This window comes from Thunnus maccoyii, chromosome 1 (assembly GCF_910596095.1).
Source record: "Thunnus maccoyii chromosome 1, fThuMac1.1, whole genome shotgun sequence".
Classification (NCBI taxonomy): Eukaryota; Metazoa; Chordata; class Actinopteri; order Scombriformes; family Scombridae; genus Thunnus; species Thunnus maccoyii.
This window is the reverse complement of record NC_056533.1, coordinates 30593432-30617147: the sequence shown is the minus strand read 5'-3', so window position 1 is coordinate 30617147 and position 23716 is coordinate 30593432. Positions and strand designations below refer to the sequence as shown.

Sequence of the window (23716 nt, the reverse complement as noted above, 5' to 3'; positions counted from 1 at the left end):
GTGTGCGCGGATGGAACCAAAAGTCTTTCTCTGCTCTTCATTTGTTCTGTAGATGTTTTCTGGAGATGGTATTTAGAGCAGTCTATCATAGATGTAAACTCAACCTCAGATCTATGACTTTGAGTTTCAAAGACTGTCTACCCACAGCTAAGTTGCAGTGGAAATGTGTAATACATCCCACATATCATTATGTGCATGACACTGTGGTATCTTTGGGAACTGCAAATTGGAAATGGAGTTATATGCTGAGCTTCTGTAAATTGTGTGATAAATAAGCAGACCTGGCTGAAAAATAGGCACTTGACCAATAGTTCCACACACCCATCATTCATTTTCTTTAACTAATTATTCCTTTATGTAAGGCAGGAAGTTACCATAAACAAGTCCACAAAGCCTGGTGCAGACAGGCAGACATGATTCAGAACTTCTACAGAGAATTTGAGGCTTTTCCTAGTGCTGGCATCTCAAGGCTCTTTTGAAGGCAATGTTATTCCTGACAGCTACCACTGACACAAATCTTCTCACAGAACCTGCTGTAAAACCTTCAACCTAAATTACTGTTATTCATATGTGTTTGTAATGTGAAATAGTTACTGATACAGTAGCACTGAAATCATGAAGCGTAAACCCCCAACTCTGTAGCTCTCCTGAGCTTTTTTTTATATGGCCGATTAATGTATAGTATAAATCTAAATTGCTAATCTCAATCCCAGTAGGCAGCCATTTCAAAACAATTGTCTGATGAACCTACTGTACACACTTGAGCAGCACCAAAAGGCAGATAAAGTTACTGAATGGATGGGGAACATTTTGGAGCATTTGAAGAGTTGGTCGAGACCAAACCAGTGCTAAAAGGCAAGTGATTATTGGACAGAAAAAAATCCAAATGGATGTAAATAACTTTAAAGGACAGAACTCCCTGTAATTTCCCTGTTTGTTTGATGTATAAGTAGCTAATTGTTTGCAAACCCTTTGGACACTATGACTTTGTAAGACGGCAATAATGCCAAAAACCATTCAGAGCAGCTTTAAGCTAATCAATATTTTGTCAGTTTATTGCAAAGTTGTTCTGCCACCTAGTGGTAAGAAAAAATCACCTTTACAGGCACCTTTAACTTTTCTGCAATTAATATTCACCCAACTCACACAACCTTGCTAAATGTGTCTTGAGACTATAATGAATCTGTATTTGTTGGAAAGAACTAAAATTTTCTCCATTTGTGTCCAAAACCCAAAAGGCACCACAGTACTTATCCTGCTAACACTAAACACACTAAAACTGAAGAACAAAAACTTTGGTTGAAGTATTTACAGTTCTGTGCTATTAGCCACTTAGTAGTTTCTTTGGTGATGTAAAGCTTTTAGTCTAAGAGGATTTTCCTCAGCATTTAAGAGATTTGGCATGTTACTTCATTCATCAATATTTGCTAATGGACCTACCATGGAGGTCCAGATCAATTTAGGGATTTTGAGAGGGAAACTATCATCACAGGAAGCATGAATCTACCAGTTGTTCAAAGCAATGTTTTTTCGCCAATATCCAACTTCACTTGGCTTACTAGCACATTGTTGAGCTCTGTTTGAGTGAATTTCCCAAAGATAAAAGCTTACTTGGTAACTGATACAATCTCATTAGTAGTTGAATGCCTATGGAAAATCTCAGTATACAGTAAAAATGAACATATTAAAGAGCCACATACAGAGAATGAGAGAAGTAAATGTTTCTGTCTGAGCTTGAGTGAGTCATTCTAACTTTTCCAGATCTCTGGCAGAGCATTGTGCAGGTTGAGTTGTGCCAGTAGCAATAGTGGGAAATAGACTAATGTGGAAACTAAAGCCGCACGCAACAAGATGGACGACAATGGAGCGCCGCAAAGCTCACACATCCAGATTCAGGGCAAAGCCATGTCTCTCGACACCCAGCTTAAACACAAAGCCTTGCTGCCCATATGAAATTACTTCCATGGACATAGTAATGTGCTATATGTCAGTAAGGATTTTTCCCTGGGCTGCTTCCTAATAATGGATACAGTATAGTGATGAGTGTGAGATAGATATTAAAACAGTTCATATATAAGCCACATTCTTGTAGTTATGTTACTTTCCAGGGTCTACATACAGAAAAAATATCAAAAATGAATTACAGTCACTCACCACATTCCTATATCCAATCAGGCAGCTCACAACTCATAAGTTCTCTTACAGAGACTTAGGTCATACCGTCCTGTGGTCTAACATAAACTTCTGCCTCCGTCATGTCTTCATCATGGGAGAACACACACTCCTGTTTCATTGCGTTTGCATTTACATTCATTGTGAGACAGATGGAAAAATTGTACTAGTGTCCTTTTGGATCTCAGTGGAAAACCAAACTGTCTACAATTTTCTGCTTGTAATTATTAGGTTTCATGAAGCTTATATGCAATTATCTGTTGCAGGTTGACCACTCAAACACCAAGTTAAGTCCCTCTCACAGACTATTTAAATGCAATCCTTATGACAACACATCAATGGTTAATGCAACACATCTTGTGGTGTGGTATTTCCAAAGGGAAAGGCTTTGTGTGATGGTATTTTCTGTTGTTTTACACCCAGGCTGCTACTGTTCCTACTAGAGATTTAGCTTTCTGTTTGTTTTTATACCAAAGTTGGCAGTTCATTTGCTCAGGAGAAGACAGATTCAGTTTCCCTAACTATGTTTGTATTTTCAGAGAGATATTTAATTTGGCAAGCAGAAGGTGTCTACTCTAAATGGGTTCTAATCCAGTTATAGTTTGTTCTGTACATTGTGTTTAAAAGCATCTGCCAGGATTAGAGTGGGGGCCTTGATGAAAACTCAAGGGGGACACTACCTCAGCACAAGTTAAACTGTTCTCTATACATAGATTGAAATAAAACTAAAAGATATTTGTGATAATATAAATGGGACAATGATCATATTAATTTATTGCAGTATATCTTCTGGACAGACATGTTTTTCCATGATAGCAGTTAATAGTTAATGGTTTGTTCAATTATCATTCTACAACATTTTTAAAAGGACATGAATGAATAACATCTTGGACATGAAACATAGGAATGTTGAATTTTTTCATATATAATATGAGATGCGTTTTTGTGGCATGTACCATGGGGGATGGATAACTCACAAAGCCAATTGGTCTGGTGCCAGGGGCCTCTTAACACCAAGGGCCTTGCCCTTAGGTCAGCCAAGGCCCCCATTGTCAAAGGCCCGTGGACACAGGGGAGAATTTCAAATAAAAATGTAAATGTTACCAAAACACTGAGTGCAGCTGCTCAGGGGCCAACAGACCAGACTGTGGTTGTACTTATCATCTTGTTTGAGTGTGAACAGGGCATTCCTGAAAAGAAGATTGTTGCTCTCAGTGACACTATACCCTGGATAAATTAAGTTTTAATTTGAATAAATGATAGCACATTGTGAAATAAATCAGGAATGTTATTGGTTTCTTTAGAGAACAAACGCATTTTACAAAGTTTCAACTATTAAGATTTACATGGCTCAAAGCCCTGGTTGTCTCAAGTGCAAACTAATGAGTTTTGTATATGAATAAAGACAGAAAGAAACTATTCTGCAATGTTTTTGAATTTTTGTTTTTAGTTTTTTTTCTCAATTGAATTTTAGTTTCTCAATTGAATGTGGATTATGTGTTACTTCATCTAAATTACTCATATAGGACTGTAGACCACATGTAAACAAAAACAATGGGGTGACTGTACACTGGTTATACTTTATTGTGCCAATGAAAATTAACAATTATGTGCGCTGTTCCAAAGAAGACACGTACATGTGTTAGAAATTACACATCCTTAGCTGTATTTAATAATGGTCAATGGATTACGTGTGCAGTGAAAACTGAGTCAGATTTAGCTCTGAAATGGTACAAACAAAGCTCTGTGAAGCTTTGAATTCAAGCTTTGGAGGAGATTTGCTGATGCTCACAAATTCTGTTGCATGTGTCCTAGATCATAAAAATAAAACATTTCTGAAACTCTGAAACCACTTTTAGCAATATTTGAACAGTCTTAGATGCACCACAGTTTTGCCAGTTATGCAGGACACACTGCAAACTTAACACAGCTACCTTTACCAAAAAACACTGAGATATATAGCTGGCTGGTGCCCCATTTTTCCTCTGCCAAACAGCTGGTGTCCAGGAATGAGATGTTTAGCTGGAAATACCAACCCAGACTTTTAAACTTTTTCGACGACCCCTACTGCTCTGTGATTTACTGTAAGACTGTGGCATGATTCCAGGAGCAATGTCCAGAGCTGTACAGAGTCCCTGCATGCTGGGCGTCTTTCCTCTACTAGGCACAGGTAAATATGGCCCCTGTGGATGTTGACAGCTGGAGCCCCTGTTCAGTTACACAGTTTATGAGCACCAAGTCCATTCTATACCTGATGACTTTGGGTAGACTTCAGTTCTGCTTTCATATCACTAGTCATTTGCTTTAGACAACTTAAAAATATCAGTTCTTTCATTTTTACAGTTTATCAGGTTGTATGCCTCTACGACAGCATCGTCCAACAAATAGATCATAAATGCAAAATGAGTCTGCATTCTGCAAGCCCTTCACACACTGGAAACACAGATTTAGACAATTAAATTATTGTTTTTGGTATTCAAGCAAGAAAGAAATGCAGGCCTTTCACCTAATTAGTGCGGTTGTATTCTTTCTCACAGCTTCAAATACTTGTTCCTAACGCCAGCTGTTACCACACAGCTGTGTATGTGCATATAAACTATTAGCTGCTACATGATGAAGCATTAGAGAGGGACATCTACACCCTCGTAAGGTAAAGCAAATTGCAGATGGACTGTATTAGTCACAATGACAATAAACACTTTTAACTTTTTGAAATGTTTGTTTTATCCATCAATTCACAGAACCCTAAAGTCTGAAAAAGTACACCTGTATGCCTCCCAAGAGTTTTTAGTATGATCCAATACCTCGGTGCATCATTGCATCTTAACAAATTCATGTCACGATCAATAAAGGAAAATGTCTGGACTGTCTGGACACTATGTCACTTGTTCCATGTGGTAGAAATATGCCACTGTTTTCAGGCGGCTGGCACTAATCAGCCTTTGCATGCATTCCAAGTTTGATTACCAGACACAATCAAGACGGAAGTTGGAATGCAATCAATCCCAAACAGTTAGGATTCAAGCCATTTGTCTGATATAAACAATGCAACAACAGAGCAGTAAACAGAAGGAGTCAAAGACCATACACAAATCTAATAAATTTTAACAAATCCTTCAGTTCTTGAGGATCACAGAGATTTTTGATATGAACCACCCAGAAATAATTCTTATACTGGCAGACATTTGGACATTCTTGAGTTTTCAAGTAAATGACCTGACTTTTTGACCCTGAAGAATAGGCAAACATGATTCAAGCGTCTTTGCTTTCAGTTTTGGCAGCACACAGGAAGGGATGCAGAATTCTGGTTCTGAAGGTTCAATAGCATTCCATTGCTTATATGATAAGCCGTGGCCTGTTAGTGCTAAGCCTGGGAGTGAAAACTTCAGGCTTGCCAACAAGCTGTGTAAGCAATGAAGGGAGCTGCACTAATTGAAGAAAGAGCATTGGACTTAACACTGGACTAGGAGCTAGCCTGTCTGTTTTGAGATAGGAAGACCACACAACCACATCCACACCACGTCTGTTTTTGTTATACTATCATCTCAATGGGGAATCAAAGCAACCTGCTCAGGTGACCATAATTAGAAAAAAGAAGGAAAAAGACAAAAACTGCTCCATAATTTGTGTGTGTTTTAACTAATGGATGACAGAAAGGGTGAATTTAAATGGGACTGTGAAGGTTTTTCATTGAAAAGAATTATTTACATGGTCACTAAATCAGTAATCAAGGGTGATTATTTAAAAAAATACATATTTTTATAATCTTTTATGTCTTTACATTGGGATAAGTTTAATATCTGAATTATCTGTGGACTAAATATCCAAGCCTCACCACCTTTATGGCACAGCAAAGCCATAAAATATAAATAAACAAGTCGGATATTTGTCAAGTGCCAGTGTGGCACCCTTCAACTTGGCCCCAAATGAAAACCAAATGAGCATAAAAGGCACTTTATACTCATTGGTGGGGACAGAGCTGACCAAAGGAATATTTAAATGTACAGTGTCAGCCAAACTGACTCACTCAATCAGTTCAGTGAAGGATCCTCAGGGCATTATAAGTTTAGAATGTGATTTCCCTTGCTTACTGACTTTTATGAGAGCCAAATATATAGTCCCTGGCTGTAAAGAGAAAATGAGTGAAATGGAGAAGGGTAGCAGTGTTTTTTTTAAACTTTCGAGTCTCCTCTAATGTCATACAATGGGGGAACACTTGTGAGAGACCTTGATGAGGCATACGGGGCAAAAGTTATCTTTCTCCTGTCGTATCTATACTTGATGAGAAGTCGTGTGCTATGCTTCCTGCAATTTTTTCTTCATTTAAGGTCTGTTGGATTGCAAAGGTCTGCTTAACTGCTACCACATGTTAAGCCTTTGTACTGCTGTCACTGACTTAATGTGAGTGTGTTGTTTTCCAGACTCTGTGTGTGGTGAATGTGTATAGAAGAGAGGGAGAGAAACAGATATACAGTGAAAAAAAGAGAAATAAAGAAAGAATGTATACTGTATGTGCCTGGTTACCCAGTTGGGTTCCTTTCCAAATGAGAGCAACACTGAACCCCAAATCACTGGTATATCTCCCTTCTTATAACATCTAAATTGCATTATCTATTACCTTTATAAGCCTAACTATCTGAAACTCAACAATAGGGTTACCAAGGCCATTACAACAGCAAGGAATGAGGTTATGCAATGTTTTAAAAATTAAAACAACAGTATAAAAGCATTAAATTCAGAAGCATCTCTCCTTGACACCAGCATGAATCAGGTCCAGTGAGGGCTGAGAGGGATGGAGGCTTTTTTTCCAATAGAGGACTCCATAAATCTGTCCCAATGACCAGCAGGTGAAAAAATAGAGCAAATGAGAGGCTTTGGGAAAGGAAACGTAGCTGGAGAGGAGACTTGGATGAATTAAAAAACATTGGAAAATGGCTTAAAGAGAAAGCAAGACTGGAGTGATACGTGTGTTGTGTGAATAAACTGTGGAATTGTCTACTCATGGTTGAGCTATGCGTTCCCTACACAAAGAGCCACACTCAGAAGGGTTCTGGAGTCTCTTCTCCCACAAAATACACAAGACCGATTGACCTGAACCTTATTCACTCCCACTTGCTCTCTTACATCCTATTTCTGTCAACCTCTTTTCAGCTGCTTTGCTTGCTTTTATCCATTTCTTCATGGTTTTACTTGTCCCCCTCCTCTCTTCTTCTTCTTCTTCTTCTTCACTTTGCTTCAGATAGAGGAAGTGGTTTGTGTGCAGACTGTGGCTGGCTGGAACACTGTGCTGTGCACTGGGGAAGCCGAAATTTGAGCCCCTGTACATTAAATGTTCCACTAGAGCAACAATTTCTGTGAGGGGAAATCATGCGGTGGTGGGCCAGTGTTAAAGGATCCAAAGGGGAGGGGGGGCTCAGTCAGGGTAGGAAGGAGGGGAGAGAGGAGGGGGGTAGTAATAGGGGGAACTGCTCATTACTATAAATAAGAACTTGGCTATTCTGGTGGTTGAGTTGGTTGTGGTGTATGCCATATACTGTAGATCTGGATTAAAATCTAACCACATACCTTTGTTGTATATCATCATCTTCTTTCTCCTCCATCATTTTTCACCATCATTTATTTCTCCCTCTATGGGAGAAAAATGAAAAAGAAATACTGAAATTTGTGACAGAGCACAAAAAGTAATGTATGTGCAAGTATGCCAGTGTGTTCTAGGACATGGAGACACAGCGCCACCTGTGGATAGGCTTCAGTCCAGGACATATTTTGTTATGTTTAATTTAAACTTGGGGCAGAGCTCAATATTTTTGAGCCACAGTTAAGGGCTTGTTGTGGAAGTTGTGTGTTGTGGATTTGTAGTGATTTCTGCTACCAGTTCACCAGCAGACTTGCAGTTTGGGCTTACTTCAGCCCATAAAGGCAATTTCAAGAACAGCTGAGGAGAGTATTTCTGAATTTGGATGTGAAGATAGTACAGCAAACCAAAACATACAAATATCCAGATTCATTCATTTTCCAAATTATGACAAATTAGGATACTAAGATAGTAATAATTAAGTTTAATGAAGTTACAGCCATTGTTTTCTGGTATTTTAGGTGGGACATTTAAGCTCAACCGATTACCCACTGAATGATGGTACAGTTACATGGTTCAGTTTCTGTGATGCTGGATGGGATGGTACAAGCCTGTGTCTCAGCTTCATCTAAAGCATAAAATTGTTTTTACTTTGCGGTTTTTAAATTGCATATGCAAGCAGCCTTTAGTCTGCAAGATAAGTCATTCCATTGACTGTTATTATAATGTGGTTTCTGAATGTGAGTCGGCTGAGGCGCCAAAGCACAGGGGTCCCTAGGTAAGCTTCTTGATTTTTCTGGCGGTTTGCACATCCTTGCCAATTTTCTATGAAAGGTAGTCAGCATGAGTCATGGTGGAGTGAGTGGTTACATCAGCTTCATCATGTTTTGTCTTTTGTAACAGTATTCTGCTGAGTATAGATTCATTAAGCAATGCCTCACAACATATTGCTGGCTCACATGTTAGTCATTGTGAAAATGAATCAATAGGGATTCCCCTGAAGCACTGATGTGCATCATCAGGATTAATAAAACAATGAAGGGAATCCGTGTATAAATATAGGCTATTAGAAAAGATGAGGTCAACTGGTAGATGTAAAAACTTCCAGAAATCTAACTGCACATCTTATTGCTACCAATAATTATCTAAGTGCTGCAGTTATAGGGTTTATCAGCTGTGGAGAACTCTATTACAAGTGTAGGTGAAGATTTAGAGGGACAGTTTTTCTCAGCTTTTAAAAGAGAACAATCAATCAGTTTTACAAGTTGTAGCAGAACTGTGCAAAGAGGCATGAACAGTACAGCCTATTGTTTAGAACTGTTTTTCTCTACGCATTTTCTTGTGTACCTGTGTACAAGCTACACATGGGGAAAGGGGGTGATGGGTATGTAAATATGAAGTAGCTTGCCTATGCTGGAAGAAACAAAAAAATAAAAATGCTGTAGTTTGACACATAAATGATATTTAAATTGGAATTGTTAAAAAGTTCAGTGTTTGTAGTAAATGTAGAGAAGCTTCATTTTATATAAAATTCATGTTTTTCACTCGATACAGTCGTTGTTGATTATTTCTTAAATTCAATAAACCCCCATGTAAACAAAGTCAGTAATGTTTTGACAGCCATCATACACAGATAATTACAGGCTTTCAGTTGTAGCCTTGTTTGTTTGGGAAGGAGTGTTAAGCCAGCCTGAGTGTAGGGTGATAACAGGAAATAATCTTCATAAATTTGTAAATATGGATAGTTCAATTTAAGGCTAAACCTGAACTGAGCTTAATTGCCTGATTTCTCAGAAATCGGAATTTCACTATTTGGATAAGATAATGGTTTGAGTGAGTTTATGTAGCCCAGTTTTTGGACATTTAATTTCAAGTAAAGATACGTACTGCGCACAAAGACGATTAAATACTTTCCGCTTGTACAGGGGAGTAACACGTGAAATCAATTTGTTTGAACAAAATAATTATGTTTTTCCTGTCACCTCATTTATGAAAATGTCGGATCCTCTCAATCCTGTATGATTATAAACAGCTCATGTTTTGCTGAAATATACCATGGATGTATTATGGTAGGCTATGTACAGGTCATCACAGTTTACTAGCAAGGTTGATACCTCAGCTAACATTAACTTAGAATCTTAGCTAGCATCATGGCTTAATTTGTTTAACTTGCAAGCTTAATAAGTTACAAGCCAATTAAATGTGTTCCTTATGTTCATGTTAGCCCTAGTTTGTGCTTCTTCTGTAACTATATCTGATTACTGTATATTTGATAGCTAATGTTTAACCAACCTAAAAAATAAAGGAGTAAAAAAACATACTGCAGGTTGTTTGACGACACTTACCTCTACTTTGAAGATATCTCCAAGTGTACACTTTTATCATCACATAGTCACTTCCGGTCGCCATCTTAGTTTAAAGAAGAGCACTGGCTTGTTCGCATCCATAAAAACCTGTTAAAAATCGTTGTTATTGTGCATTACACTGACTTTTTTTGCTTCAACTGTATAGAAGACTTTTTAAGGAGTCTATAAATGTCTTCAAGACAGCAGTATCACTGTCAAACGACCTACAGGTACTTTTTAAAGGTAAACTCTGTTTGTAACGTCAAGGCTAATTTATGGTAGGTCCTCGACACTTTTGATAAGTATGGCTCGACAGAAATGAAAGTGTCGCTCGACATTTTTTTCTTGTCGCGCACCTGGAGAATTTTGTTATGTCGCGGACAGAGTCATATTTTGTCGCTTAATGTTATTGGGTAGTGTTACCACGTTGCCACGGAGATTGTAGTTTTCACTGAACTTCCTTATTGATATTTTGGTCTGTACAGTCAATGTTTATATTAACGATAAAATAGATGTCATTGGTATACAGTTACAATCAGACAATTAAAAAGGAATTTCCATACAGATAGTTGTATTATTGTAGTTAACTATTCTAGACTATTTAGTTGACTTAAGAATGCTTCTCTAATTATTTTTTTGCTTTATATCCAAATTAATGTTAATTTGGTATCTTACTACACATGTTAGCTATTTCTATTCTTCCAGTCATCAGCACATCCCTCAATTCACATTGAAAAGCTACACATTAACTTGGTACAAATCTTATTTTTCTTTCAACTGATCTTGTAAACTTTAAGTTGTCATTGTCCAAATAGGTAGAAACTCTCTTGAGCCATTAAATTATATCAGAAAACTGCAAAGATTGCGTTTTCTTGAGACTGCTTCACTCACATCATTCACTAACTTATTGTTTTCATGAAATATGTCTGTGCTAAATCATTTCCTCTGTTTAACTTGACAAAATTTATAAATAATATAATGTTGAAAAAGTTTTGTTTTTTGTTTGATAGACTCCCCATTACACTCTAGCTGGGTTTCATAGTTTCATTTTGTTTTACCTCTTTATTATGTAGAATTGAAACTTACAGTTCATGAATAAGCAATTAATTTGAAAATCCACAATTAGAGATCATGTATGTACCCTTTAATTTACAAGTCTTATCAAATAAGTTATTAAGTCTTCTAAAGTCAGATACATTAATAGTATTTGAGCCAAACAATTTGGAGGTAATAATATGATCTCAACACTAGAGGGCGGCAAACTGTTAATTATGGTGGATTTCCTCAGGTTACAAAGCTGTCAGAGGGTCTGAATAGTAAACAACAAGGAAATGAAATTCATAATGCAAAACAGACTTTCCATCATTTACTGGAACAGCAAGGATCTGTGGATGTTATTCATACAGCAAAGCCAGACAGTGAACACATTTGTCTACATTATTCCATCTATCAAAATGAATGGTGTTGACATCCATGCATATTGACTTTTACTTCAAATACAAATAAAAAGTGTTCTCTCCTCCCACCACAGGAGCACACAGTCGTCTGGTGGAACATATGAGACATGATGGCTCCTCCATGTCTGCAGGTCCCTGTATTTGCCACCTCCACCCAATAGATGATGTTGGTTACTCCCACAACTCTTTAATGGTGTAAACTGGAAAGATGACGTACTTCCATGACCCTGAAGAGTTGAACTTCAATGAGTGCCATGGCATGACATGTAAGTTTCACACAAGATCATATTCAAACAGGTTGTAGAAATGACTAATTTCTTCTAACTTCTTTGTTTAAATGGGCTGAAATGTGGTTTGAAGTTTTAATGAAAAGGCTTGAGAGGAAAAAAGTGCTCCTGAGTTCATCAGTTCATTTATTGTAGGACACAAAGACACAAATCTCTTATGATGTGTATTTCTTACAATGATGTATGGCCTATGAGAATAGCATTTCAGATTTTGTAAGCAATAAGACATACTGAATATGCACAACTGAGTTCTACCATAGCCCAACTTTAGTGAGAGTATTGTCATGTGCACACAGACACAGGAAATACTATTGTTCCAGAAAGGAAATGCTGAGAGTGGGGCCTCAGATGATACTCCTAAAGACTGAGACTGAGGAGCTTAGTGACCACTGAATGACAATATGGGTGACTGTGAATAAAGACAGAAAATAGTAATGTTCAAGTATGATCATTTCTGCCTTGTCATTCAGTATGGTTTCCTTTCTGTCGTTGTCTTAGTGACTGTTTCTGTACAGACACTTACAGTTCACATCCGCACGCACACTCAAGCATGTACATGGAGATGCACAAAACAAAGCCGGTATTGTGGGTTGTAGCCACTAGAGAAGAGTCTCACACAGTAACGGGAAGTTAAACCATGGTAACTGAATTGGAATCTTGGCCTGTCTCTAGCATCCCTCTATTTAGACAATTAGTATGACTAAGATGTGTTACTCTGTGAGGGTGGGCGGGTGCTTCTGTGCTACTATGGTCGTGTCCTTATAAGAAAAAAAAAGTGAGAAAAGTCCTTAAAAATGAGGATATCATGCCAATTGTTTTCTTTAAGACTTAAAACTGCATTTAAATTTAAGATTAGAAGGTATAGCGTTAAGGACACAAGTGCACAATTACAGTTTGCATTAGCAGTAAGTTTAGGGTATACTGTACCTAGGGCTGATATTAGCATTCTGACATTAATCAGAATATTTTGTGATAGTGATATACATCACAACACTGTTGGACAGGGGACGTGCAGGGGGCAACTGACCCGGTGACCCTGAGGATAAAAAAATGACTGGAAAGTGCCCTCTAAGATGGCGGCACAAAGAAGAAAACATACCGAAGTTCTATAATCACTGTCTTAGTTATGGGTAAATCAAGATGAAGTGCCCTTATAGAGGGCCTCCATATGTGACAATCTGGAATGAAGTGCCCTCATGGGTGCCCTGTCAGTGGAAGAAAATGTGATAGTGCCCTGTATAGTACCCACACAATATGTAATGCAGTGCCCTATGAGTTGCTATTGTAATGGTGTGAGCTGGAGGTTCTGTATGGGTGCCCTTCTAGTGAAAAAAGTGGAAAATGTGCCATTTAGGGTTTCCCAAGGGTTCCCCTATATGATACAAAATACTTTATTCCAACATACAGAAGTGCAGAATTGGGTGCTCTTTCAGTGAAAGAAAAAACATTATTAGGTGGCCTATAGGGTGCATTGTATGGGAGAAACCATGTGAAGTGCCCTTCCTTTGATGAAAATGAGATACTGTGCCCTATAAGATGCCCTTACAAAAGAGTAAACTGGCTATTTTGGTATAAATTAATGTATCCTTTATGTAGGCTGACCATGAGGAAAATAAAGCACCCTTAAAAAATGTTGTAGTTGTTGTAACTGATAATTTTCCATTCAACTGATTTTGGTACTGAACTACTCACTAGTTTGCTCAGTAACACCCCCTTTAGATTGTTTGGGTCAGTGCAATCTAAAATGTAATCTTGAGACATTTTGTGAGGTAGATCACATAGCAAGGCTTTTTTGCAATTAAAACAAGTGTATGGATTACATTTTATTTATTTAGTTTCTAAATTGGTTTTATATGTACATGCTAACATGCTAAACAATATGCTAGATGGATCATAGCAGCTAGCTAACTAGGTATGTAGCCTACTTAGTCAGCTCTATACTAAAGAATTGGTGCAAACTGGAAATTAACCTTGTGGTGTTGTAAAACCTTAAAAGGAAATCATTAGAGTATTCTTTACTCAAAATGCATTTATAACCCTTTAGCATGGATTAACTTGCATTTAGAGAGCGGGAAAATAGCATTGAGTTACCCTACGATGACAGAATGCCAAGAAGAGACAGAAAGTTGAAGACAATACAGAGGGATCTACAGCTAGAGGCTGCAATGTAGGTACGTTTGCGTTAGCAATTAGAGGGATGTCCAGTACAACTCAAACCTCTGCCTAGGAATGTTAAAAAGTTTTAAAAATTTATCATATCATGAAACTATTATGGAATCTGGAAGAGAACAGTTTGAGTAACCCTGCTAACAGAATAAACTCCTCAAAATAAATTGTCAGTGACAACTGCAACAGTCAAGCGCTCATTCTCCAAACTGAAACTGATCAAGACCCAGCTTAGAAACAGAGACTCTCATATCTTCTGCTGTTGTCCATTGAGAGGGACGTCCCAGTTGACCATAATGAGGTCATTAACATTTACAAATTCATGGCCAAAAGAATTCTCCTTTGATTTCACCAATCTTGCTTCTCACTTCCCTGACAAGACTGCTCAAAAAAGTTAATTCTCAAAATGTGAATAGTTCCATGTTTTTATTACAGATGTGTTTGAGAAATAAACAAAATGTTACATATTCCCCGTATTTTATTACAGAGATGTTTACAAAAATGTTTAAAAAGTAAATCCTTTTTAATACAGAGGTGTTGTTTTCCTTATATTCTGAATCACCCTATAAAATATTAATCTTAATTCGGGATGTAGCCTTTTTACCAAACATGCGTCACTGTTCTCTGCTGATGGGGCCCATTGAATGTATCAGGCGCCATTTATATTTTTCGCCCCGGCCCCTCAGACAGCCTGAGTCCACGACTGCATCACAGTTTGGCAAATGTATTAAAAATCAAATCAAACTGATGTTTATTGCAATGAAATGTTTTCCACTCAGACCTTAATAACTAAATGTTTTACTTTTTGATTGTATTTTCACTGAAATCATTGATTTAAACAACAGAATCTGAATAACACAATATGATCATATCATAAATGAATTATACTGACAGTCCATGAACAATAATATTGAATTTTTGCCTTGCTCTAGTTCTGGGTTAGATTAAAGCATACATGTAGGGATTTGGTGAAGGCTAAGAAGATAAACACAGTCAAAGAGCGTCTTCAAGTACAGATTTATAACTTTTACGTTGTGTATGTGCCCAAGTCTCTGTGTTTCCACATGCTGGATTAACTAGACTCATTATAATTTGAACTTAATTTGGTGCAAAAATCAAATATGTTCATGTCACCTCCCATCAATGCCTGTGTCACACACACACACACACATACACACGCAGTCATACACACCGGATGACGTGCAGCTAGCTCCATGCCTGAGTAGCAGACTGCGACACAACATCCAACTCCCTCCCTCCCTCCCTCCCTCCTTCCTTCTCTCGGTTTCTGCAGTCCTCTCCTCTCCTGTCCCGGGCAGCACTGCTCCCCGCCTCCTCCTGCAGCCCTGCCTGCCTGCTCATCAATAAGCTGTATTAGCCCATCACTAATCATATTGAGCGAGAGAGAGAGAGAGAGAGAGAGAGAGAGAGAGAGAGAGAGAGAGAGAGAGAGAGAGAGAGAGAGAGTAGGGCAGCCAGACTTTTGTGTGCATCATCGGTGTGTGTGTCCGTGTGTGTGCGCGCGTGGTGAGGGAGGAGGGAGGGGTGTATCCTAGCGGGGAGCTTTTCCCTGTTGTAGTAACCAACCGCACGCCGACTGCCAGCCATTACTTCACTGCAGCAGCAATCAGCCCTTTCTGTACTTACTGAGCCAGACACACTAACCTGTCTGTCCCCTCCTCTTTTCTCTCTCTCTGCATATTCAGCAGAGCTGCCCTCCTCTCCTCCTCATCACTCTGCCACTCCTGCGGCGTTGCTTTATGCTTCAAGGGGACACTGGCCTGCTCCTCAACCACTGATTCTGCATGACTGTCACAAAGGTAAGACCGCTTTGGATGGGTAACAACTTTTAGGCTCGGAGGTTGGAGGGGTCTGTGAAGGTTATTCAAAGCATTATTCTAATGTGTGTGTGTGTGTGTTTTCGTCAGTGTAGGAGTGAAGATGAGTTTTTGGAGTAGTGTTAGAGTTGCCGGGGAGAGCAAGGTTATCAGGATGCTGCTGCCTGATGATGCGTGTTCATGTGTGTTTGTATGAATGTCTTCCCGTTAGAAATGCAGTGTTATGATGAGATCAAAATTTAATTCTGTGATTACAGTATCTAATCTGCGCTGTACTACAGGATGGCAACAATTCATTCTGGACATGAGGAAGTTGCTCTTTTTATCTGTCCATCTGTACAAACTTCATTATAATGAGACTTGGTATTAGGGCTGGGCAATATATCAATATTATGAGATTACGTATCTTAATATGGTGATAAGGCAAAAGTGTTATATTTGGCTGGTTTTAAAGGCTGCATTTCAGTAAAGTGATGTAATTTTCTGAACTTACCAGACTGTTCCAGCTGTTCTATTATTTGCCTTTACCCGCTTAGTCATTATATTACATTACTAATGATTATTTATCAAAAATCTCATTGTGTAAATATTTTGTTAAAGCACCAATAGTCATCCCTACAATATTGTCGCAATATCGGCATCAAAGTATTTAGCCAAAAATATTGATTGTCCATAATTGATTTTGTTCATATTGCCCAGCCCTACTTGTTATGCATAGAAATAATTAAACATCAGGCTTGGCATCTGGACAGTTTTTTTCTAGGTGCCATAATCTCATAAAAGTCTTCCTTTAAAACTCAATTATCATAAAATACATGTATACATTTTGAGAAACATTGTGTTTATGTGATATTTTGCATGTTTGGTTTATTAAAAGGTTTTGTCCACTTGTATCACAAAGAATATGAAGCTGATGAGCAGGTCCACACTGTCTTTGTGTTTTGCATGCTAGCAACTGCAGCAAGAAATCATCTGTCATTTATAATACCAATCAACAGAAAGAATATGCAAATTCTGGCTTACAGTGGATTTTCAAATACTTGAATACATGAAAACACAATTTGAGTATTTCGGATTTTGCAGTGTCAGTATCTACTCTGTGATTCAAATTTTAGGCACAAAAGTCTGTTAAAAGTGTTGCATTATGGGGACTCACCCCCTAATTGATGATGAAAAGCTGGTCACCATAAGGCAAACCACTAAATTGTAGGGTTAAGATTTAGTGTTTGGTTAAAGTTTAGGGTTAGGATTGGGGTTAGTCATGTACTGATATGGTTATGGTTTTGTTAAGTCTCCAGGGAGTGAATGTAAGTCAGTGACAACAACAAATGTGTTTGCATGTGTGTCTGTGTATGTGTGTGTGTATTAGCAGTCACAAGCTGATCTTAAAGTAGGCGTGTCAGCCCGCTTGGGTGGGTGTTTGTGTGCAGCCAAGTGTGTATTGGTGGTTGCAGTCTGTGCTTGAGGCTGCAGCAGCCGGTTGAATCCTCTTAATCAATTAACAAAGAAAGAGGAGAGAGAGAAAGACACAGAATGAGAGAGAGAGAGGAAGCGAAACAGGAAGAGACACAGAGGAAATTAGCACACCTACTCCCATGAAGAGAATTAACTTGGACCAAAATAGATGGCCTACTGTAGACACAGGACAATGTCCTATTTACTCACACTGATGATCACACCTGTAAGTTCCACACAATAGTTCTTGTAATACAGAAAAGGGTCTTTTTTTTATTTCCAGGCTGCAATCTCTAACACAGAACCAAATAAATTCACAGACGATTGCTCTCAAACTACAATTTTCCTGCCTGTGTGTGAAAGAGATTGTGTGGGAGGTGTGTGTTTGTGCTGCTGCGTAGGTAGGCATTCTCCACTATGAGAACTGAAAGAGGAAAAGGTCAGGTGCTCATGCATTGGCATTGAGCCAAAGCCTAAATCTGACAGTAGACAAGGCCAAAAGCGGTGCAGAAAATGTTAATGAATACACCAATGTGTTTTTTTTTCTTTAATTTTGATTGCATTTTGATTCTCACTTGCAATTTTGGAAATGAGGATAGGAGGAGGGAGTGAAGAAAAAAAAGGAAGATAAAAATGTGCTTTGACATCTGTAAAAAAAGGTATGAGAACACATTACCCAGTGGTATCTACAAGATGATGGGTGTGTGGGAGTAGCAGCGAGAGAGAGAGAGTCTAGGGAGCTGTTTTCATGGCTCTGCCTGCCAACAGCAGAGAATTCACCTTGGGAGGGATACAGGACAAGAGCCTCAATGCTGACGGGGCTAAACAGCCTTCAACCCCTCAGCACACGCATACAAACTGACAATATTCTGGAAAGACAGTCTCTGCAATGCCTACTTAGTATTAGACCGTGATCTGTAATATCTTAGCTAACCTCAAAACATTGCAGCATAAATTTAAAAAGATTTTCAATGTGGACAAAAGCATTTACACAAGTTTGACATTGATTTATTGTCTTTTAATGAAGAATAAAGTTCATGTAATGTTTGTGTTGGCTTAAAAACACCAGCACTTCAACTAAACTAAACTAAACACTATAATATTGCACACTTTAGTGCATTTATAAGAGGAGTATTGCCACTTTGATGATAGACTCCTAGTATATCTGCATACATGTTTATGCAAAAACTCAATTAAAAGTTCAATAGTTTAAATTTTCACAGCAGACATTTTTGACAAGAACAGGTGTTACTAATAACATGAATGATGAGTCCCTTCTATTCAAGTATCCCATGTAAGTCATGACGTACTGTGCGTCCTGCATACTGTGACATGTCAAAATGTCTTATGTGAAAAAAGCCTATAAAAGAGTTGTCAAATAAAGTTTTTTTGCTGTTAAAAGCAAATGTGCACACATTACTAGTTAGAATAATTGTCAGCAGTAATGAATGTAAACCTACCACCATATGCAGATAGTAGGACTTACCAGTACTTGTCTAAGTCTGCCCGTCTTGGAATGTCATTGAAACATATCTAATATTCTACGGGGCATAAGGGGCCAACCACCAACCACCAATACATACATATGAGAAATGCGCAGGAGTAGAATAGAAATTTGCTTCTCACTGTCATAGACAGATCCACAGAAAGAGAGAGAGAAACATTCATTCTGTGACAAACTGCTGACAGTGAAAATAGGTCATGGCATGTTTAAATCCATGGCCTTTGCTTTCAAACACAGCCTTACTGAGTTGAGTCGTCTGTGAGACAGGACCATAAGCTCTTTAGCTTTTTAAGACAGACACTTTGGTCTACTGGCAATAATTTCTCTGGGCCTGGAGGTTTATCCAGTACAATATACCGCTACCAAATATCATAATACCTCAAATTGAATATAATGTGATTTGTTAAAACCTGAGGGGACTACATCACTAAATTGCTCGATTATGTTATTATACTGTAGGTTTATGAGCATAGAGGATGTTCTGTTTGTAGCTATGCCAAATGAAACAGGATATGCTGCCACAGTGCTGGGACAAAGACTCGCTGCTGAGGGGCTGCTATGGAGATGGAGGAAGAGGATGAATATTTATTTCTTCTATACTTGTTTCCTGAAACCCACATAGAAAACATAGGCACAGTAAACCAAAAGATCAGTTTCGTCCTTCTTTTCTTAAAAGGCCAAACTGGTGGTGCATGCTTAACCCCAACAAATCACATTATTTTTACATACTGATGAACAATATTGAAAGTATAATATGGTGGTAACATCCTCTGCTCATAATAGCAGCACTTGACTTACTTACTAGCTACAGTAGTTAATCCATTACGGTAAATTTGTCTTGCTTTATCTTATCAAAGCTACCTTATCATTGTACGGTAAAACTATTGATAGTAATGAGCTTTACCATTGCTTATCTGCAGAATATTAATATTACGAATGAATTTGGCTGTAACATGAAATGAATAGAAATCAAAATAAGAAAATATGTTTTTTGAGTGAGATGCTTAGTGCTGCATACAGCATGCTGCTCTCAGTGGTGTAGCAGAAAACTGCCAACACAGCTAGCACATCAGGGCACAGCATGGGATTATTATTACTATATCTGGACACACTGTTCTTATCTGCTTTGTGATTGCGTGTTTGTCTGTATGTGCATGAGTGTGTGGACATGGGTGGGAGGGCACAAATGTGAGCTGGCAGACACATTATGTGTAGGTGGGTGGAAAACTTCCATTACTACTAAATCGGTGCAGTGTATTAGAGATCTTGTGATACCAGCAAAAGAACTATGCATTTATCTACCATCTTTTGACCTAAAACTCAAGGCTATTCGACTTCATCTCAGAGTAGCTGAATGAGACCCTGCAGCTCACAGCTGCTCTCTTACATGAAAGTAGGAAGAAGAAACCCATACAGTCAGCCTCAGCCTTCAGTTTGTTCAATAAAAGCCCACTCCAGTGTCCTCCAACAACGCAGGGGGCAACAGAGGCTAGCTCTAGCATTGATCGTTGCCCTGAGTTACCTTCCTGTCAGTTTTAGTCTTGCTCTCAGTCCATAGGACTCAAGGGAGAGGCATAATGACCGCAGCGGGACTTCTCTGTAGAAAAAACTGACCTCTCCAGAAGGCTGAGGTCACAGAGCCCTCTGTCTGCCAAACAACCTCCAGTCAGAGACTTTGGATAATAAAGGCACAGAGGGACCGAATTCTGCTTCATATTCAAACCAATTTCTGAGCATGTATCAAACTATTCAGATGTGCCATAAAGCAAAATAGCAAGCTGCTGGCTTTAAAATAAAGTTGCCCAGACCATTTCTTTTGAATACCCCCTTGATTAGAAAGCTGCGATCTGCACAGCAACCCCTAAAATGGTCCAGTTGTTTTTGGTTGGATACCACAGAAAGAGCAGTGTGCCAGGACTGGGGAGGGGGGTGGGGAGAAGGACAGAGGGACGCTGAAGGAGGAGAGAAGTGACCAAGATGGGAGGGGGGGGGGGGGGGGGGATTGGCCTTTGGACTACCCTTTTTTGTTTCTTTAGACACCAGCAAAAATGCTCCCCAGCTAACACTGAAGGGAGTCCATGTGGTGATAAATGATTGTCTGTTCCCTGAGGACACACACACAAGCACACACTTACATATGTGTGTAACTTGTAAGGACCCCTTATAACTGCATTCATTCTCCGGCTCATAATTTTAACCTTAACCATCTGCCCTGCATCCCTAACCTCACCCTAATCCTATTTTAACTTTAAACCCCCAAATGAAAAGCCTAGCCCTTAAATAAGCTCTCGAAGATGTGAGTTGGACCCCAAAATGTGCTTACTTTGAAAAAAAAATCCTGTTTCTGTAGGTTAAATCTCAGTCTTCGTAAAGATAAAAGTACAAGAACACTCACACATGCACATGCTTGTCTCACTCCAGCCAAACCTTTATATTTAACCTACTGACGTGAATTCTATATAATTCAAAGTAGCACTCCAGCTGTGTTAAGTGTGTTTGCAATTACATATCTGCAAACACCCCAATTATGAAGGAGGCCCACGCTGCTCTGATGTCAGGCACACATATGTGGTTGGAAAGACGTCTGAAAGCCATTTCCAGAGTGTTTATGGTACAGCTTCTGCTTTTAACTGTAAGGCTGTTAAGACTCCCATAACATAAAACCATTCAAGATAAGTTTTAAGAATAAATTTTAGTTACTCTCTGCTTCTATTTCTATATGTTATTATTGTGATTTATATTGTCATATCAAAATAGTAAATAAACATTTGTTGTAGAAAGGTTGCGGACATCTGCACAAACAAATCCAGGAGCATCTGCACTCAAACTGTCTCAATTCTTTACTCGGGGCATCTCACCCACCATAAATCTTAATTGAGTCTGATTTAGATCAGTGGCCGTTTGTCAAGCTTAATGTTTACCAGCACGCTCTCTCACACACAGCGACACACAGACAGACACATTAAACTGAGAGCTAAATTGCTAACCTAGCAACCCAAAAGTGCTATTCCTGGAGAAAGAAGAATACACAACAGCGTAGCAGATTAACAATACTAAACCCAGAATTAAGCTTTTTTTTTGTTTCTAAATAGAGCAGATAAAAGAATTAACACAGGAAGAGTGAGTTGTGTGTTTTTGGGGTGGTGGGGGGGCAGACAAAAAGTGTGAGAAAAAAAGAGGATAAGAGGGAATAGTTGTGAGAAAACCACAAAAAAGCATTCACCACAGGAAGACATTCAGATCTCATGAGCTCATTGCCTGTCAGAAAGCTTCCTTACCCTGCTCAATGTGTGTGTCTGTGTGTGTGTCTGTAAATCTGTACTTTTCAAATCTGTGTGAAAAGGCTGAAGTATATTTCCAAAAGAGTTGGGAAACTCTACATTCCTTGTGTCGCTGCATAAATCACTCCACTGCAAATGCATTCACACAATCCAGATTGACCTTCTCATCTAGGTAACTTTCTTTCCAAAGTATGACTTGAATTCATTGTGAAGAGCGCACAGCGGAAAGCTCTGCTGTGGCTTTTGTTGGATGAAAGTGTTCATTTTTTGGGGTTCCCTTTGGGAGGTTGCTGATACAAAAGAGGATGGAATCATGTGAAATTATTTGTGAACATCCTCTAGAGGAAATAGAGACACAGGGGAGAGTGACCATTACCATCAGCCCCTTACCCCTCCAGCTGAGATTAGGTGCATCCCATGAATTTTTTTTGGTGTGTGTGTGTGTGTATGCAGTCTGTGCAATCAAGGCATAGGATGTGCTTCCTGTTTGTTGGCCTGGGGACAAGGCAATAAGTGCATTGAGACAGATGGATGGTTGACTTTGTGTGCGTGAGTGTGTATTTGTGTGTAAGGAGTGGATGGGTGTGTTTTGCACGCTGTAAAATGCCCATAGTCTTGTGTTCAACACTTCCAGTAAGCTCCAATATTTTACACAAGTTTTAAATAGTACTGCCAATTTTTAAATCACTTATTTCCAAGAAATCTAGTTTCCTCAAGGAGTTTGTCGAAAACTTCACAATGTTTGAGCCATGCAGACATAATTGACATTCAAGAAAGTTTTTTTTTTTGTAAAACTCCTAAGACTCATTACCAGTTGAAATGATTTACTGAGATTTATTTGCTGAGTCAATCACTCCTCGCTGCTTTCTCCTACCCATATTCTTCGCAAATGACATCATGTATTTCAGTATGAAATCTCCTCTTTGTTCCCGTCTCTGGTCTCCTCTGGCAGATGTCCTTTTTGCCCTCATTTGTATCATAACTTAAAGTTGCTGCTATCTGTCTTTCTTTGTATTTATACTGTTTGTATCTTTCTTTTTTTCCCCTCCCAAGTCATTTTCTTCTTTAGAGGCTCCTATAGTGCCTGTGGCCATTACAACAGAGTTAAAGTGACTCACGAGACTCTCTTGTTAGATAATATCTGGTGTTGGCACATTGAAACAGACTGAATGGTAAAGAAATAAGTAATAGACATATAGCACAAGGCCAGCATAACTATGATAACTCAACAAAATTTTGTCATGCTAATATACAATATGCTATAGGTTGTTATAAAACTAACTGGGCTGTTAAACATTGATTGCTGGTCTCAATACAATCAATACAGGCTTGGGTTGGATTAAATAATGATGTATATACTATAAGATGATAGAGATTTGTAGAGATGTGTGATGATAGATATTTCAATTTACCGTCTCTAACAAAGTAATTATCCCTTCATTATACTTTGTTGTACTCACAGGGGACTCCAATACCCTTAAACTGGCTTCTTGCTCAGTGCGTTCTCCCAAGCTGCATACAAATAACCCTTAACCACGGCCCTAACCGTAACCATTTCAAACCTAACACTAAACATAGCCTTTTGATTGATTGATGGAGGTTGTGGGATTGACTTGGAATAATGAAGCTATTTCAA

At 38.6% G+C, this 23716-nt stretch overlaps 2 protein-coding genes across 5 annotated transcripts in view; one reads left to right on the top strand and one right to left on the bottom strand.

The window, feature by feature from the left end:
• itga11a (integrin, alpha 11a) overlaps nucleotides 1-10180 on the bottom strand; it is a 71973-nt gene extending 61793 nt beyond the window's left edge. The window contains exons 1-2 of the mRNA XM_042422024.1: nucleotides 10093-10180; nucleotides 7738-7800 (exon numbers count right to left, since the gene is read on the bottom strand). Of these exons, the coding sequence (XP_042277958.1) occupies nucleotides 7738-7756 (19 nt within the window). The 5' untranslated portion in view covers nucleotides 7757-7800; nucleotides 10093-10180. The remainder of the gene's footprint in view (nucleotides 1-7737; nucleotides 7801-10092) is intronic.
• Nucleotides 10161-23716, top strand: part of coro2ba (coronin, actin binding protein, 2Ba) — a 50404-nt gene continuing 36848 nt past the window's right edge. For 2 of the 4 annotated variants that reach the window (XR_006098252.1, XM_042422139.1), the window contains exons 1-3: nucleotides 10161-10335; nucleotides 11624-11815; nucleotides 15709-15822. Coding sequence is in view for 3 of the 4 variants with exons in the window: in XM_042422139.1 (XP_042278073.1) it covers nucleotides 15808-15822 (15 nt within the window). In the remaining variant the exon portion in view is untranslated. The remainder of the gene's footprint in view (nucleotides 10336-11623; nucleotides 11816-15708; nucleotides 15823-23716) is intronic. The other 2 variants (XM_042422284.1, XM_042422217.1) reach the window with 2 other exon arrangements.